The sequence below is a fragment of the Benincasa hispida genome, chromosome 8 (assembly GCF_027475165.1).
Source record: "Benincasa hispida cultivar pf3 chromosome 8, pf3_genome.v1.1, whole genome shotgun sequence".
NCBI lineage: Eukaryota > Viridiplantae > Streptophyta > Magnoliopsida > Cucurbitales > Cucurbitaceae > Benincasa > Benincasa hispida.
In genome coordinates this window covers 60,295,664-60,313,042 of record NC_143485.1, presented here as the reverse complement: position 1 = coordinate 60,313,042, position 17,379 = coordinate 60,295,664, and the positions used below count along the sequence as shown (strand labels likewise).

At 35.6% G+C, this 17,379-nt stretch overlaps 1 protein-coding gene across 3 annotated transcripts; it reads right to left on the bottom strand.

The window, feature by feature from the left end:
- Nucleotides 1–220: 220 nt before the first annotated feature.
- LOC120083052 (dehydrogenase/reductase SDR family member FEY-like) lies at nucleotides 221–6,153 on the bottom strand. 3 transcript variants are annotated; one of them, XM_039038572.2, is made up of 9 exons: nucleotides 5,526–6,049; nucleotides 5,174–5,294; nucleotides 4,886–5,003; nucleotides 4,198–4,334; nucleotides 3,499–3,600; nucleotides 2,730–2,822; nucleotides 1,622–1,694; nucleotides 628–895; nucleotides 221–537 (listed from the first exon to the last, which is right to left on the bottom strand). In XM_039038572.2, the coding sequence occupies exons 1-8, from the start codon at nucleotides 5,777–5,779 to the stop codon at nucleotides 630–632; spliced, it is 1,164 nt and encodes a 387-aa protein (XP_038894500.1). In that variant the 5' UTR covers nucleotides 5,780–6,049; the 3' UTR covers nucleotides 221–537; nucleotides 628–629. The 3 variants fall into 3 exon arrangements, 2 of the variants coding, with proteins under 2 accessions (XP_038894500.1, XP_090172509.1); XR_016531282.1 differs by having other exon boundaries at nucleotides 221–895; nucleotides 1,016–1,694; XM_090316383.1 differs by having other exon boundaries at nucleotides 221–895; nucleotides 5,526–6,153.
- Nucleotides 6,154–17,379: the final 11,226 nt, after the last annotated feature.

Below are 17,379 nucleotides of genomic sequence, written 5' to 3'. Positions count from 1 at the left end.
TAATTAGGCAAGATGTGTGGTTTGTTTTAACTTTGTATTAACTACACTTTTTACAGTTTTGAAATATATGAAAAAAAACATCAAACAGAATCTAACTCAATTGGTATGTACGTGTGCATGAAACCAAGAGTCTGTGGTTCGAACAGTAAAAAATAAAAAAAAGTCGGCAACAAAATTGTATTGCCTTGCGATGCTGCTATTTCACATTAGACAAGAGAACTTGAAAACAAAAAGGGCATCATTGATGTCATTGTTACTTCATCTACTATTATATAGTTGATAACAGCCCGGATTATGGGGTGCCGGTCAAGTACCAGTTTTCACTTGTACTTAATTAATAACACAATGGGACGTCCACAAAAGCGCCGTAATATACAAATGGGCGGAAAACCCAATTCCTCTGTAAATCTTTCTGACGAACCAAAGAGGTTAATAGCAATTGAACCGAATAATACGACAAAATCTTCATTTCTGTTTGTTATGATGTATGATTTGATGACCAATTCGTGTCCCAAAAATATCGCCGTCTATCAAATGCTAAGAACAGAAATTTGTCATGAGGTTAAATTAGGTGAATTTAGTGCTTTATCATTGATTTATGAGGTTGAACCTGGAAACTAATTATACCATTAGTCGGCCGATTCAGCTCCGTAGTGACAAGCCACTTGTTCCCCTTCTAATAGCCTCTCTACGACATCTGAAGGCAAACCAACCATCTCCAATGTTTTCTCCCAGAGTTGGTAAGAAGTCTCAACGTTGTGTGCCTCTTCTGAAGGATTTGTTGGACGACACTCTTGGGAAAGAAACGCACAAACAGGCCAGTTATCTGCTTTAAGTAGTTCGCAGTACTCTGGAACTTGAGGATCAGTAGCAGCAAAGAGAGTACTTCTAGAACCTGCAAGTGGCGAATAATGATGTATATTGGACATTAAATGCCAAGAGAAATAGAGAGAGGTGGCAAAGAAAACATAAAACATGCATCGGGCTCAACGAAGACATTTCAAAATGGATTCACCTCAATCAAAGCCAAAGTTATGTTAACGCAAAGTATCTTAGTAGGATTTTCATTAATGAAAAAAGTTCACAGGTGCAACAGGTTCTTTCATTTCCGTAGGAGGCATTTCTGTTCACCCCCAGTGTTTGGTATTTCCTTGAATAAAAACAAAGAACCATTTGAGAGCTAAAATCTTGTTAATTGGAATTATGCGTTTCTACCTTCGGAAAAGGCAGCTTGATCGTGACAACATTAGAAATAGCAGTTCAGCCTTCTTTCTAAAGGTACTTGTGTATTTTCTCATCCGATTCTTTCTTGATAGAACATATCTCAACCAAAAATACTTGAGGAATTATGAAACAAGAAATTGTTATCGAGTGTAACTACTTTATTTCATTTAAGGATGAAGTTGAAGTAGTTCAGAACAAAGAATAAAACAATTATGAAAGTGGTCTCTATGTGGCTCACAGGCAGCAAAGTTTAAAAGCATGCGTCTGGATGGTACAAAGCGAGTATTATTTGGGTTAACCCACATGTTGAGCAGCACATACTAATACCTCAATAAAGATTGGCATTTTTCTTATTTGCTTAAGACAAGAAACAATGTCATCGCTAGAAACAAATTACCTTCTTGAGGACTAAAGATAAAATAAGGAATTAGGCCATAAGCAGCTTGAACAAATTTTGAAAGGTCCCTTGCCTGCATCGACACACAAAATTAAACATGATACAAATAGAGACAACTTATATTAACTACATTCAAAAGATAAAATTCAACTACCTGACTGATAGTGAAACCACTCAGCACAATTCTATTAACAATAAGGTATAAGGTACAGCAAATATAATATTCCAGACAATGGCCTATAATTTTGGTGACATGGATGTGGTTTTGAGGCAGCCATCATCAACATAAGGTTTGACAATAATCATGTAAATGTTAGGATACCTCCTAACAAGAAAACTCAAGAGCAAAAAGAACAAACAAGAAAACTAAAAGATAGAATTATATTACAATATCATGAAGAAATTACAATATACCTCAGAACATTCTAGAGGGCTGAGAATCCTCTCCCAAATTCCCAATTAGGAAATCCCACATAAAATTCTTCACACTTACTTCCACCCCACTTCCTCTATTTATAACTAAAAGACCTAACCAACTCACCAACTATGGACTAATTTCCCCATTTTAATACCCATACTAATATTCCACTAACTATCCCAATATATTCCTAACTAGGGACCTTACAGTAAATAATGCTCTGTTTTGGAGTGAAGTGCAAGCTAAACACAAGAACAGAATGTGCAGAAATTAACGGCGGTGTAAGGTACAGCCCTCAGAGTGAATTGCCATACACAGATGAAGGATATTTCGGTGAGAGAAAAATGTCTGAAAAGTTTTAGAAGCTGCTGCGAATTTTAGCAGAAACTCAATCCATTTATTGAGATGTCATACAAATACTTAGTAACATACGCAGTTTCAGTTAGCAAATTTTAAGTGTCATCACCTCTTCTGAAAGATAATGATGGGATGATAATAATAATATAAATGATTACTTCAATCTTATATCGTAGTCATACCAAACAAACGTATGAGATCGAGATGATATGAATACAACTGAAAATATTATATCTTGTTTCTGCTATCAACGAGATGATATGAATACAACTGAAAATATTATATCTTGTTTCTGCTATCAAAGGCTGATACTTCCTCTGAATAAAAACTTACCACATTTGTATGAACAATCCCGGGTGATACACACACAACATTGATGCCAGATTCGACAGGCAGCTTCTTATGAAGAACACTGCTAAACATAACCTGTAATCCAGAAACCATCAGACCAAGCTATGTAATGTTGGCATATACGAACCAGTAGTTCAAGATCAAACCAGACAATCAAAAGGTGAGAATGTCAACGCACAGTGAATACATCATCTAAGAAATCAACAAATTACCCAATCAACTATTAGCAAAAAATAATTGAATAAATATACCGGGGATATTAGTATTGTTTATTTGATAGACTAGCTCAAGACTCCTTACTCAAAGTATACAAAATAAAGAAGAATCAAGAAGGATGTACAGGAAGAAGCAAAATGTGAAACAAAAATCATACAGATGCTAGGAACATTGAAAATCTTTATATACAAGAGAGAAATTTTAAGGCTACAGAAGCATTGTTGATTTTTTTTAATTTCGCAAAAAGATTTTAATGGAGTCACGCTCCCAAAGAGAAGTGCTTTTCCATGGATTGGCATTTTAAAAGGGGGAGAAACGACAACTAAACAGAATAAGATCGTTGTTTTACATGTTAATAAATGATTAAATTGTCCAAGAAACAAAGAATATGGAATATCATAATTGAATTCACAATAATAACAAATTAAGGAAAAAGAAAAAGAAACACAATAATAAGAGGAGAGTTTCCAGGAAATCCAACATGAGAAAGGCAGGTGTTATGGGAAGAAAATGAGTAATTGACGAGTAACTACACCTGTGCCAGCTTACTGCTTGAGTATCCAACCAAGCTTGTGAATTTCCTTTTCGATGAAACAATATTCATGTCTTCCGTGTCAACAAAGCCAACATAGTGCATCTACATATTAAGCATGTAACCAGGATTACAATGATAGAAACAAGCATCAATGATGAAATACGAAGGATCTATTTTGCCACTATGAATCCATGATCTTTAGTAATAACTAGCCAGATAAAATCGCTTCCAAGTTACAGATGAACCTAGAGTTGTAGGGATTGAAATATGTCAATGTTGAAAATCCAATCCTGGACTCTCCATGCAACTGATGCAGCATATAATTTACAGAGATATAGAAGTTAAATCATTCCAATTTATTCCCAGGCTTTATCTTTACTTTATTTTTCGGAAGACAGAAAAAAGAAATTTGTTATCACACATAGACTACATATGCACTTGATTGTGCTATTGATTAGCTACAATTTTCATTACATAATATTCACAAGTGTTGATTACTTCTTATTCATAGAACGAAAAAAGAAGCAATAACAGACATTTATGATAAAATGAGTAGAATAAAATGTATTGGCTAAGCACATGATGTATACAGATATGGCTTGAAACAGACTACCATTTCCAAAATATGCACATGTATAGATATTATATGATGCAAAAAACGTGTGTTCTATGCTTTTGTATAGTGCCCATGAAACTTACAACGGAGTTCACATTAATTACTCGGCTTGGGGAACCTCTGATAAGGGATGGCAAGAGTAATATTGAAAGCAATGCAGGTGCCAAATGATTCACTTGCAGGTGCTCTTCAAAACCATCTTTAGAAAATTTTTGTGGCTCTAGAGACAATAAACTCAAATTAAACTAAGACATTGGCACATATGTCTTCATAAAATTATAAATATTATTATAATAAAAAGAAATGTAATTGTCCCACAACTACATAAGATGAATGAAATGAATAAATATTCAAAACTATTTTATTTAATGAAATCAGTTAATGCCATTGGCAAGTATAGGATCATAATAAGTATTTATACTCGCAGGAATAGTCAGCATAAAATGTCTATAACAGAAAAGAGGTGGACAAAAGTTGGAAACTAGTATGGGAATGGTAATCAATGAGCAAGGTGGATTTTAAATATCAAGTAAGCAATCACAAGAAACTTCAACAAAATGCATTATATTCTAAAAATAGAGAATAATAAGCACAAACTATTTCAATGACAACAGTACTCTCATCGGCATCATCAATATAGTTCCTGTTAGCATCTGTCAACTAAAGAAAGTTATAATACGAAAAGTAACTGCCATTTGTAAATAACTAAGATGATTCAGCCGTGGCAATAAGGAATTGGAAAATAAGACAAACGAGCAAAAGATTACTAACCTCCTATGGAAAATATTCCTGCATTATTGATAAGAACATGTAAAGGTCCCATACGAGCATTATAAGCTTCAGCAAATCTCACGACAGAATCCAGAGATAGAAGATCAAGTTCCATTACCTAGAAAAGAAAACAACATATATCACTCGTTGACATACAATAGCTACTATTTCTAAAATTATAAATTATAGAATATAATTTGAAGTTCAGAATTCATTTGATGCAAAGCTACAGAGTTCAATATGATTGCTCTTTCCAACAGAAAGTAAAACATCGTGGATTTTCGATACCTCAATATTGAGAGGAAGGCCCATGCCAGACCAATCATTTTGCCACTTCTGAATCAAGTCGAGAGCAGCCTTTGGGTTCCTGACTGCCATGACAACATGTGCCCCTGATTCTGCCAGTTGCCTGCTCCATTGAAAAAAATAAAGAGAAAAGGGAAAAAATAATTTCCAAATAAGAAACTGCAGCAAGTGTCTACTGAATCACGAAGATCAAGGAACGGAAAGCAGTGAAATTCCGAAGGAGCCACAAAAGAAGAAGTGGAGAAGAGAAAGAAGCAACTGATTCCATAAAATTGAAACTCGTTGTGAAAAGTGCCCTAGTTAAGCAGGGAGAGGAAATGAGAGAAATGAAAACCTGGCAATCTCGCGGCCAATACCGCTGGTGGATCCGGTGACAATGCAAGTAAGGTCGTTAACCGGAGGAAGAGGCATAGGATTCTGCAGATGGCTGGCCAGGATTCTTTGAAATAGCATCTCATGAATGACGTACATCCAACCTCTCAACCATTCAACCCAACCCAACGCCCCTTTCTTGTTGTTGTTGTTCTTCTTCTCATGCTCCAAATCCTTCTTCTTCAGTTCATCGGAAGAAGACGTCAAATCCTCCATTCACATACAGCTGCTGCTCGCTAACTTCAATGCTGAGATCGGAACTGGAAAACCAGCAACCTCTCTTAAGTTTCCCTCTCTCTCTCTCTAAATTTTGTATTGTTTCGGTTTGGCAGATACTGGAAAGTCGGAAGTATCTCATGTGTGTATGGCCACTGCCCGCCCTACTTAACGCGATGCATCTAATTCTTTTTTCTCTTCTTCTTCTTCTCTCTCTCTCTTTTTCGCTGCTTTTTTCATTAAATTCTAAATTCCTCTGCTTTTTTCATTAAATTCTAAATTCCTCTGCTTTTTGTTTTTGTTGCTACGCCCCTTTCCCAATGCCTAAAACAAGCATCTACTCTCCAACATTCATCTCAACATCACTTATCCACAAATTAAAATTTAAGTTTCATTTACGAGTTTTTTTTTATAATAATTTTATTCTTGTTTAATTTCTATGTTTAAAAATTTAAACTAATAACATAATGATAGTCATTAAATGATTTAACATATTACATTAATTTTAGTTGAATAATATGTTTAGAAATCTTTAATTCATTTTTTAACAACAAACATTTATTACACAAAAGCATCTCTCAAATATTATCTTTTCGTAAAGGTTTAAAATACTATTTTTTAAGAGATTTTTTAAAAATAGAAAAATATGAAGATTATTTACACAAAAAAAAAAAAATTAATCTTCTTTAATAGAAGTCCATAGAAGTCTATCGATGTTACAGACAATGATAAAGGTCTATCATTGATAGACACTAATAGAAGTCTATCGGTATTTTTTTTTCTTTTTTGTTACTTTTGTAAATAGTTTGACATTTTTTTCTATCTATAAAATTTTTTCAATCTTTTAAACTATTTTTTAAGAGGATTTTTAAAAATAGAAAAATATAAAAATTATTTACACAGAAAAGTAAAATTTTAATCTTCAAAAATCAATAGAAGTCCATCGATATTATAGAAAATGATAAAAGTCTATCATTGATAGACGTTAATAAAAGTCTATCAGTATTGTTTTTTCCTTTTTGTTACTTTTGTAAATAGTTTGACATTTTTCTATCTGTCAAAATTTCTCATCTTTCAAATTATATATATATATATCATACCAATCAACCTTTTTAAGTGTGGGGCTTAAAACTTTTTAAATGCTATTGTGTTTATTTTTTTTAATGGCTTTTGAAATATACAATAAAATTTCTGGTTAAATTATAAGTTTTATTTTTATATTTTAAGTTTGTGTCTGGAAAGTTTGATGACTTATTAAATAATAAAAAAATTGCAGCTTTAAAAATATACCACAAAAATCAATATCATATCATTACTTAAAAAAATGGTCACATGGGCACTTAGAAAACATACCATAAAAATCAATATTGTATGTCACTTAAAGAATTAGTCTCACGAACACACTTTTTGTTGTCCATCTTTGATACACTAAACCAATTTTTTGCAAATTGAAAATAATAGTTTTTAAAAACTTATTTGGAATTTGATTAAAAATTCAATCCCTAGTAAGAAAATTAGCGTTGGAAAAACACTCGACTACTACCATATTTTAAAATGTCAAACTAATTTTTGAAAACTAAAAATACTAGTTCCTAAGAACTTATTTGGAGTTCAACTAAACATTCAAACATGTATCCTTGATTTCTTGATAAGGAAATTAGTGTTGGAAAGATTCCCACTAATAGTGTATGAACAAATACAATAATTTACGTGAAAATTTCTAATACCAAGAAAAATTATGACCCATCAGAAATAAATCTACTATGTAAACAATTATTAGAACATTGTCTCAAAATGACCTAAAATGAGGGTTACACTTACACAGAATTGTTAAGGATGTTGACAAATTTTGAACCGAACAATGGTGACTGTTAGATTCAGTTACAAGGAGTTGTTTCTGTCTAATGCTTGAGATTGTCTCATTCCAGTGAAGGGGCACTTGATCACCGTACGATGACTTTTTTCCTGCCTCACTGGAGCATCATTGCAAAATAGATGTCACTTAGGGTACAATAGAACTATTTTGCTAAAACTTAATTGGTGTTAAAAGTGGTTTAATGCAATTAGACTTATTAAGTATGTTCATTTTTCAGCTTTTTTTTTTTAATTATGGCTACCGCTACTCTTTCACTTATTGCTACCGACAAATTGACTGGCGAAAATTATACTAGTTGGAAGAATACCATTAACACGATACTAGTCATCGATGACTTAAGGTTTGTCCTTATGGAGGAGTGTCCTCTTATTCCACTCCCAACGCTACTCAAAACGTTCGAGACGCATATGTGCGCTGGACACGAGCGAACGAAAAGGCCTGAGCGTATATCTTGGTCAGCCTTAACGAAAATTTGGCCAAGAAGCATGAGTCCATGATCACTGCACGCGAGATCATGGAGTCCCTGAGGGGAATGTTCAAACAACCGACCGAGCAGCTCAGGCACGACGCTCTGAAGTACATCTTCAATTCACGCATGAAGGAGGGAACATTTGTTTGAGAACATGTTCTCAATATGATGGTCCACTTCAATGTGGCAGAGATGAATGGGTTGAGCATCGATGAGGCCAACTAGTTTAGCATAATTCTGGAGTTGTTACCAGAAATCTTTCTTCATTTCGTAAGCAACACTGTTCTAAACAGGGTTGATTACAAACTTACAACTCTACTCAATGAGTTGCAGACTTTCCAATCTTTACTGAAAAGCAAGGAAAATAAGGTTGGTGAGGCAAATGTTGCCTCATCTTTCAAAAAGTTCCATAAAGGTTCGACCTCAGGAATTAAGTCTGCACCTTCTTCTTTCGGCACCAGCAAGTGGAAGAAGAAGAAGGGTCGTAAGTGGAAGGCACCTGCTAACCCACAACTTACTACTCCACGGGGTAGGTAACCAGTGAGGGTTGACAATGAAAAGTGTTTCATTGCAACCAGAACGGGCACTGGAAGCGGAATTGCCCACGTTATTTGGCTGAGAAGAAGAAGGCCAAACAAGGTAAATACGATTTAGTAGTTTTGGAAACTTGTTTAGTGGAGAATGATGATTATGCCTGGATTATTGACTATGGGGCCACTAACCATGTTTGTTCTTCATTTCAGGGAATTAGTTCCTGGCGATAGTTTAATGCTGGTGAGATGATGATGCGAGTTGGAACCAGACAAGTCGTCTTAGTTGTGGCAGTGGGAGGTCTTCGCTTGACTTTACATAATAGGTTTATCATTTTTAATGATGTTTATATAGTTCCCGAGTTAAAGAGGAACTTAATTTATGTAAAGTCTTTGCTCGAATATAATTATACACTGACTTTTTCTGTTAATAAAGTGTTTATTATGAAAAATGGAGTTGATATATGTTCGGCTCAACTGGAAAACAATTTGTATGTGCTAAGGCCGTTAGCAACAAATTCCCTCCATAACATAGAGATGTTTAAAACTGTCGTAACTCAAAACAAATTACTTAAAGTTTATCCTAAAGAAAATGTCTAACTTTGGCATCTACATTTAGGGCACATCAATCTCAATAGGATTGAGAGGTTGGTGAAGAATGGACTTCTAAGCGAGTTAAAAGAAAATTCTTTACCTGTGTGTACAGTCATGCCTTGAAGGCAAAATGACTAAAAGACCTTTTACTAGAAAAGGTTATAGGGCCAAAGAGCCTCTAGAGCTAGTGTATTCAAACTTTGTGGTTCGATGAATGTACAAGCCAGGGGAGGCTATAAATACTTCATCACTTTACTGATTATTATTCGAGGTATGGGTACGTTTATTTAATGCAACATAAGTTTGAGTCCTTTGAAAAGTTCAAAGAGTTTAAGGTTGAAGTTGAAAATGCATTAAATAAAACGATTAAAACACTTTGATTTGATCAAAGTGGAAAGTTTTTGGATTCTGAATTTCAAAACTATATGATAGAACATGGAATAGTTTTCCAACTCTCAGCACCTGGTACACCTCAACAGAATGGTGCATCGGAGAGGAGAAATCAAACCCTGTTGGACATGGTTCGGTCGATGATGAGTTACCCTTCCTTACCTGACTCGTTTTGGGGTTTTCCAGTAGAGACTACAGCCCATATCCTAAACTGTGTTCCCTCCAAGAGTGTTGCCAGAACACCTTTGGAGTTGTGGAATTGTCATAAAGCTAGTTTACGTCATTTTCGTATATGGGGTTTCCCAATGTATGTGCTTGAGGCTACTCCTAAGAAATTGGAACCACATTCGAGGCTATGCCTATTTGTAGGCTATCCAAAGGGACGCGATGAGGTTATTTTTATGATCCTAAAGAAAAAAAAGTATTTGTATCAACAAATGCTACTTTTCTTGAGGAGGATCATATAAAAGAACACAGACCTAGAAGCAAAATCGTGTTGAATGAGCTTTCCAAAGAAACTACTGAATCTTCAACAAGAGTTGTTGAAGAGTATGTTACCTCAACAAGAGTTGTTGACATAGGTTCATCTAGTAGGTCAAATCCACCTCAAGTGTTGTGGGAACTTCGACGTAGTGGGAGGGTTGAGAACCCACCTATTCGTTATATGAGTTTAACTGAAATCTTAGCTATGGTAGCTGATGACAAGGTTGATGATCCTTTGTCTTACAAGAAGAAAATGGAGGATGTTGACAGAGATGAATGGATCAAAGCCATGGATCTCGAAATGAAGTCTATGTACTTCAATTCAGTTTGGGATCTTGTAGATCAACCTGATGGGGTTAAACCTATAGGTTGTAAATGGATCTAGAAGAGGAAACAAGGTGTTGATGGGAAGGTGTAAACCTTAAAGGCTAGACTGGTGGCAAAGGGTTATACCCAAGTAGAGGGAGTCGACTATAAGGAGACTTTCTTGCCTGTTGTCATGCTGAAGTCTATCCGCATCCTCCTATCTATTGACTCATATTATGACTATGAGATATGGCAAATGGATGTTAAGACTACTTTTCTGAATAGCAATCTTGAGGAGACTATTTATATGGTGCAGCTCGAGGGATTCATAGTCTAAGATCAAGAACAAAAGGTTTGCAAGCTGAACCAGCCCGTTATGGACTGAAATAGGCATCTCGATCTTGGAACATAAGGTTTGATACTGCGATCAAATCTCATGCCTTTGACCAAAACGTTGATGAACCTTGTGTCTACAAGAAAATCATCAACAGTTCAGTAGTTTTCCTAGTGTTATATGTAGACAATACTCATTGGGAATGACATAGGCTTATTGACTTTAGTTAAGAACTGGCTAGTGACCCAATTCAAAATGAAAGATTTGGGAGAGGCTCGGTTTGTTCCTGGGATTCAGATCTTTTGAGATCGAAAGACCAAAATGTTAGCACTGTCTCAGGCATCGTACATTGACAAGATATTAATCAAGTACTTGACGCAAAACTCCAATAGAGGCCTTTTGCCTTTTAAGGACGGAGTTACATTGTCTAAGAAATAGTGTCCTAAGACACCTTAATAAGTTGAGGAAATGAGATGGGCCCCCTATGCATTTGTCGTAGACAGTTTGATGTATGCGATGTTATGTACTAAACCTAACATCTGCTACGCAGTAGGGATAGTCGGTAGATATTAGTCTAATCTAGGATATGATCACTAGACAACTGTCAAGAACATCCTCAAGTATCTTTGGAGAACAAGGGACTACATGCTTATGTATGGTTCTAAGGTTTTGATCTTTACAGGATATACTGACTTTGATTTTCAGACTGATAGGGATTCTAGGAAATCTACTTCAGGATCATCACTCTTAACAGAGGGACTGTAGTATAGCGAAGCACCAAGTAGGGGTACATCGCGGATTCCATCATGGAGTTCGAGTATGTAGTAGCTTGTGAAGCTGCTAAGGAGGTTGTTTGGCTCAAGAAATTCCTGACTGATCTGGAAGTTGTTACAAACATGTCTAGGCCTATCACCTTATATCGAGATAATAGTGGTGTTGTGGTGAATTCCTGTGAGCCTCGAAGACATAAGTGCAGCAAGCACATTGAGCGGAAATACCATCTCTTCCGAGACATTGTGCATCAAGGGGACATGATTGTCACTAAGATAGCTTTGGAGCACAACGTTGTTGATCTGTTTACGAAGGCCTTCACGACTATAGTGTTTGAGGGTCACTTGTAGAGTATGGGTCTATAGGATAAATGTTTCTTAATACAATTTTCGTGTCAAGAAAGATAATACACTTTGTTGGGATTGGTGTCCTAAATCTTCTGGTAGTCTTGTTGTAAACATTCTATAAACATATTGTTATTAATAAAATAAATTTTATTTTATAAACATTTACTCAATCCAATAAACTAAGATCCGTGGTTATTTTATGTAACTTAAGCATGTATGTGGAGACATACAAGTGGATCATACCTTAAGTAATAACCTAAATGGTATGTAGTAGATGGATAAAGGAGGGATGCCTTATCCTGATGACATTACAGATACGGTCCGCTTTGTAGATATTATAAGTGGTGTAAAGTGCTACAAATGGTTTGATCCTGACCATTCATGTGAAGACATGAGAGCGGGGGTATCCTATACAAAGAGTTTGTATAAGACCGGACCACGAAATGATTAGTCCCTTTATATAACGTCGTTGATAATTAAGACTTACATTTCACTAGAATGACCATAGGTGACATGACCTTAATCCTGAGTGAGTTGGGAACTCCTGCTCATGAGGGCGGTCCTTTGATTTGTATGGGTGAGAGTGGTCAGAATGTCAATTCAACAAGCATACCATTTTGGGGACTCGTCTGATTGGGGAGCTGGGAGCTCAGCTACACAAGACGAAATTCACACCTTCCCCATAGCAGGGGTAAGTAGATAAATTGCTCCCTTAAGGGTTGATTCTGGGGCTTGAACATAATGGCCACACCCTCTCCTGGCTCGAGAGGACTTGGTCATAGTGGGACTATGACTTATTATTCATTAGAGGAATCAATGGCACTTAAGGAGTTAGATGTAACTATAGGGGTAAAACGGTAAATTGGCCCAACTATAATTACGAACGATTTGTGAAGGATCATCACACTGTTGATTGGTTATATGGACACAAAAATATATTTGTAGTGCGAATAGTGCAATTGTCGGTCATTAGTGGAGTGCCCAACAGTTAATAAATGGTGAATACCGTGATTAAAGAGTTTAGTCAGTTATTCACGTACCGTTAGAGCTTTAAGCAACAGGTTCATAAGATCCCCTTGGTAGCTCAATGGGTTCAAGTTGAGAATCAGATTTTGGGTTAGTTTGAAGTGTTCAAATTAACAAAAGGAAATTCAATTATATGTGATATAATTGATACAATGTGTTTGATACATTATTATTGGAGGAATGAATATAAATATGATTTATATTAAATACAATAAGACAGAAAAAGAACTATGGTTTATATGTTGCATATGATGCAATATTAAAACTATAGGTTATAAATATAATATAATAAGTTAGTTATTATATTTATTTATAATATTTAATTATGTGATAATTATTCTTTTTCTTAACAACCGACTTGAGTGGGAGGTTAATTTGCGGTTTATAATAACTGTGAGATAAAAAGGAAAATGGTTTTCCAAATTAAATGATGATTGATTATTGTATCGTTTCACAAAAAGAAAACTATCGAGTAAAAGAGTTTTATGAAACATAGTGCCTCACAGCTTAAACGATCAAGTATTGAATTTACTATACGATGGTTACTCGTTGCTACACGATTGAGTAGCAAGTCTATACGATAGGCTTCTTCTTACTACATGATCGAGTATAAGTCTATACGATAGGCTTCTTCCTTCTCCCATTTACTCGATCGTTTACCTTCTTCATTCCTCTAACTAAAGTCATACAGAGCCCACAACTCTTGGATTCTCACACCAAGAATACCAAGATAACCTTTATGGTGGTGTTCTTGTTTTGTTTGAGGGTTGAGGTTCACCCAGTTGATCGTTGAGATCAAGTTCTGATCGTTGCATTCAAGATCATGCTGTTGGACGCGTTGTTGAACGATAGAGGGATACTTAAAGAAAGGGTTCTTCTAAAGTATGACATACTCTATCCCTTGTTTGTTCTTTAAGAAGCATGTTGTAATTTTATCGTTATGCATAATCTGTCCTTTTAGACTATAATTGTTTGTGATTTGTCTCAATGGCATTTGGAACGATCCGCTTCCAGTCATTGGTTCTCTATTTAGAGTTCCTTTAATTGGTATCAGAGCCAGGTTGTTCTGATATTCCAAATTCCATTGTTGTATTGAACTTTATTTTACAGTCTTGGTGGGTTTTAAATCTTGTGGATGGTTTTATGGATGTTACAGGATTATTGCCTATGTTTAAATCTTTTTTTAAGTTTACAAAGTGATAATTTGTAAGGGCCCCTGTGTTTTGGGCATAATTAATAAGCAATTGAGTCTGTATTCAAAGTTTTCTTTGTGTTTGAGTCATTCGTGATAAGTCTTCAAAGACACATAAAGAAGTTGTTCTCATCGAGGAAGAAGACCGAAGGTTGGCCGCATCGTGTAGCTCAGGCTAAACGATCGTTTAGATTTGGCTAAACCATCGTGTAGAAAAGTTCTACCCGATCGTGTAGTATGTACTAAACGATTGCATGGCTGATGTTAAACGATCGATTAGAAAGTTTACTTGATCATGTTGTGTTGGTTGCTCGATCGCATAGACGCTCGAGGTAAATGATCGCATAGAGTATATGATACTTGACGCATGGTAGACGTGCACACTAAACGATCGGGTAGTCGATCATGCTTCATCGCATAGTCACTGACTGCTCGATCATTCAATATGAGATATTTGACGCCTATTCCTCGATCGTCTAGACGATCATGCTTCATTGCATAGTTGTCCTCTACTCGATCATTTAGGCATGCGTTATTCGTTGTGCGCTGCATAGTTGTCGTCTAGTCGATCGTTTAGGCATGCATAGTTGTCGTCTACTCGATCGTTCTAGCATGCTTCATCGCATAGTCACTGACTGCTCGATCATTCAATATGAGATATTTGATGCCTATTCCTTGATCGTCTAGACGATCATGCTTCATCACATAGTTGTCGTCTACTCGATCATTTAGGCATGCGTTGTTTGTTGTGCGCTGCACGATCACGTGACCTTCATGCTTCATCGCATTGTTAAAAGGCACTCGATCCATGCTACACGATCGTTTATACTCGATTAGCATTATTAGACGATCACAAGGAGCTGTTACACGATCAAAGAGATGCGGCTTTGCTCGGATGGTTCAAGACCTGGTTCCCTGTTTGATCCGATGGACTCGATACTCTTTGTAATAGTTAGCTTTAATTTTACAGTTTTAAGGCTAATTATCCCAGTCCACCAACTTTTATTTAATGTACATGAGATGTATGTTTGTTTATATGCCATAATGTATGACATAGTTTTAAAACTCACCTTAGGTTATGCATTTATTCATGCATCATCTTTATATTATAAGAGTTATAATATGGAAGTTTGCATGATTAAATTACCTTAAAGCATGCTCAGCATCATATAATATAAGAGTTATAATATATGCATGCATTAAGCATATCCATGCATCATCTTTATATTATAAGTGTTAAAGTATAAGGGTATATAAAAGCATGTATGCTTGGTTCATTACTTTGTTATATAAAAGTTATATAAAGTACTAATGAATGAACAATGCATGGAACATGACACTTAGGTTTATTTATAAGAGTTATAAATGCCTTGTGGATGTCTAGCTTCGAATTGTGGTTGATTTTAATTGTTTCATTTTTTATAAGTGTTATAATTAATAAAATTAGAATTAAAATCAATAAGAAAGTGTTGCATGCAAACTTAGATTTTAATCATGTTTTAAAAGAGTTTTAAAATTTGATTGAGATAGAGCTAAGATCATGGTTCTAATGAGATTAGATATCTAAGTTTAATCTTTTAAATCGGTTGTAATAAATCTATCTATTAGGGACTTTTTGTCTAAGGGGAGTTCTACTAGGCTGGGGTATTTAAGCTGAAGGAAACGGAACACCCCTACCTAGAAAGGTGAATTAGATAGATTTGATACAAGCATGCAACGGTTGATTAAATGTTCGTTAAAGAGTTTAATGAATGTTGATCAAAAGTTGTTTTAACTTTCAAAAGTAAGAGTTACTTTTGGGCAAACCTAAATAGTCACTTAGTAAAAATAATTAGTCGTGTTTTTCTAAGTAAACTAAACCCTAGGTTGTTAAATACTCAGTGGGAGGAAAAGATATATATGATATGTCAATTCCACTCACGTTTCTCCCTTAATGTTCACACAGTGAGATTGGGAGCGTCCCCCTTCAGACGGTGTTTGCATGGGTTAATATCAAGGTGAACGGAGAGAGTATTTATAGTAAGTGGGAGAAGGATATGTGTCAACATGTCCTGCGGTCTCATTCATTGGTTTGCACTGTGAGACCTTCTTACACGGCCTCGAGGCACCCTGGGAGCATCCCCCTTTGGATGGTTTGTGCGATTAGTCAATATCAAGGCGAACTTCATAAATAGATAGAGTCGCTTTAGTTTTTGCTCCAATCGATTTTTTCCCTTCAGATTGGCTGCTTGGGGCAGAACTCTAGGATCTAAAATGAAGGGTCACACTTACGGGAAGTTGTCAAGTAAGTTAATGATTTCTTGACCAAATCAATAATGGCTAGTCGTTATAGGAACAAGAGTTGTTCTAGTGTAATGATTGGTTGAGAGTGTCTCAATTCAAAGGAGGGATAAATTGACTAGCCTTTGGTGGCTTTTGTCCTAAACTGCTGCAGCATCATTGCAAAACTAGATGTGTTACAGGGTTCATTTAGATTTTCCTAAACTTGATTGGATTTATTTTTAAAAAGTATTTGCTAAGATCTAACGTAGATCAATATATTTGTTTTTTTAGCAACATGTTAATGTTTGATTTTTCGTTAGTTGCCTTTTCTACTTTGACCGATTATATATGTTGGAAAGAGTCTATTAAAACATATTTCATGGCAAACGACCTTGTTTTTGTCATGTTCTAGGAGCGTCCTCAAGTCCCGACCCCTGATGCACCGCAAAATATTCTAATGCATATGAGGTGTAGATAAAGGCTAATTGTAAGGCCAGACTTTACATTTTGGCAAGCATACTTGATGCATTGGCCAAAAGGGTTGAGAACTTGGTCATTGCATGTAAGATCATGGACTCATTTCAAGAATTCTTTGAACGTAAGTTCTCACTTTTTGAGCAAATAGGGATTGATGACAAAGAAACCAGTGGTATCAGTTCCCAAGATGATCTCCAGTCTTGAATGTCAAGGGACTAAAGAGAAAGCAATTGTTGCTGACTCTGATGAAGTTCATCAACGAGAATTGTTCTGTGAAATGGAACTTGGAATTTATATAGGTTCTGATATTGATCCTACTACTCTCCAGAAAAGGAAGAAGTCCGGAGACAATAAATGTGATTTATTTTTCTTGGAGACGTGCTTGGTAGAGAATGATGATTTTGCCTGGATACTTGATTCAGGTGCTACTAACCACATATGTTCTTCCTATCAAGGATTTAGTTCTTGAAAAAAGTTGGAAGCTGGAGAGTTGACTCTTAAAGTCGGTACTAGTGAGGCCGTTTCAGCTGTTGCTGTATGGAG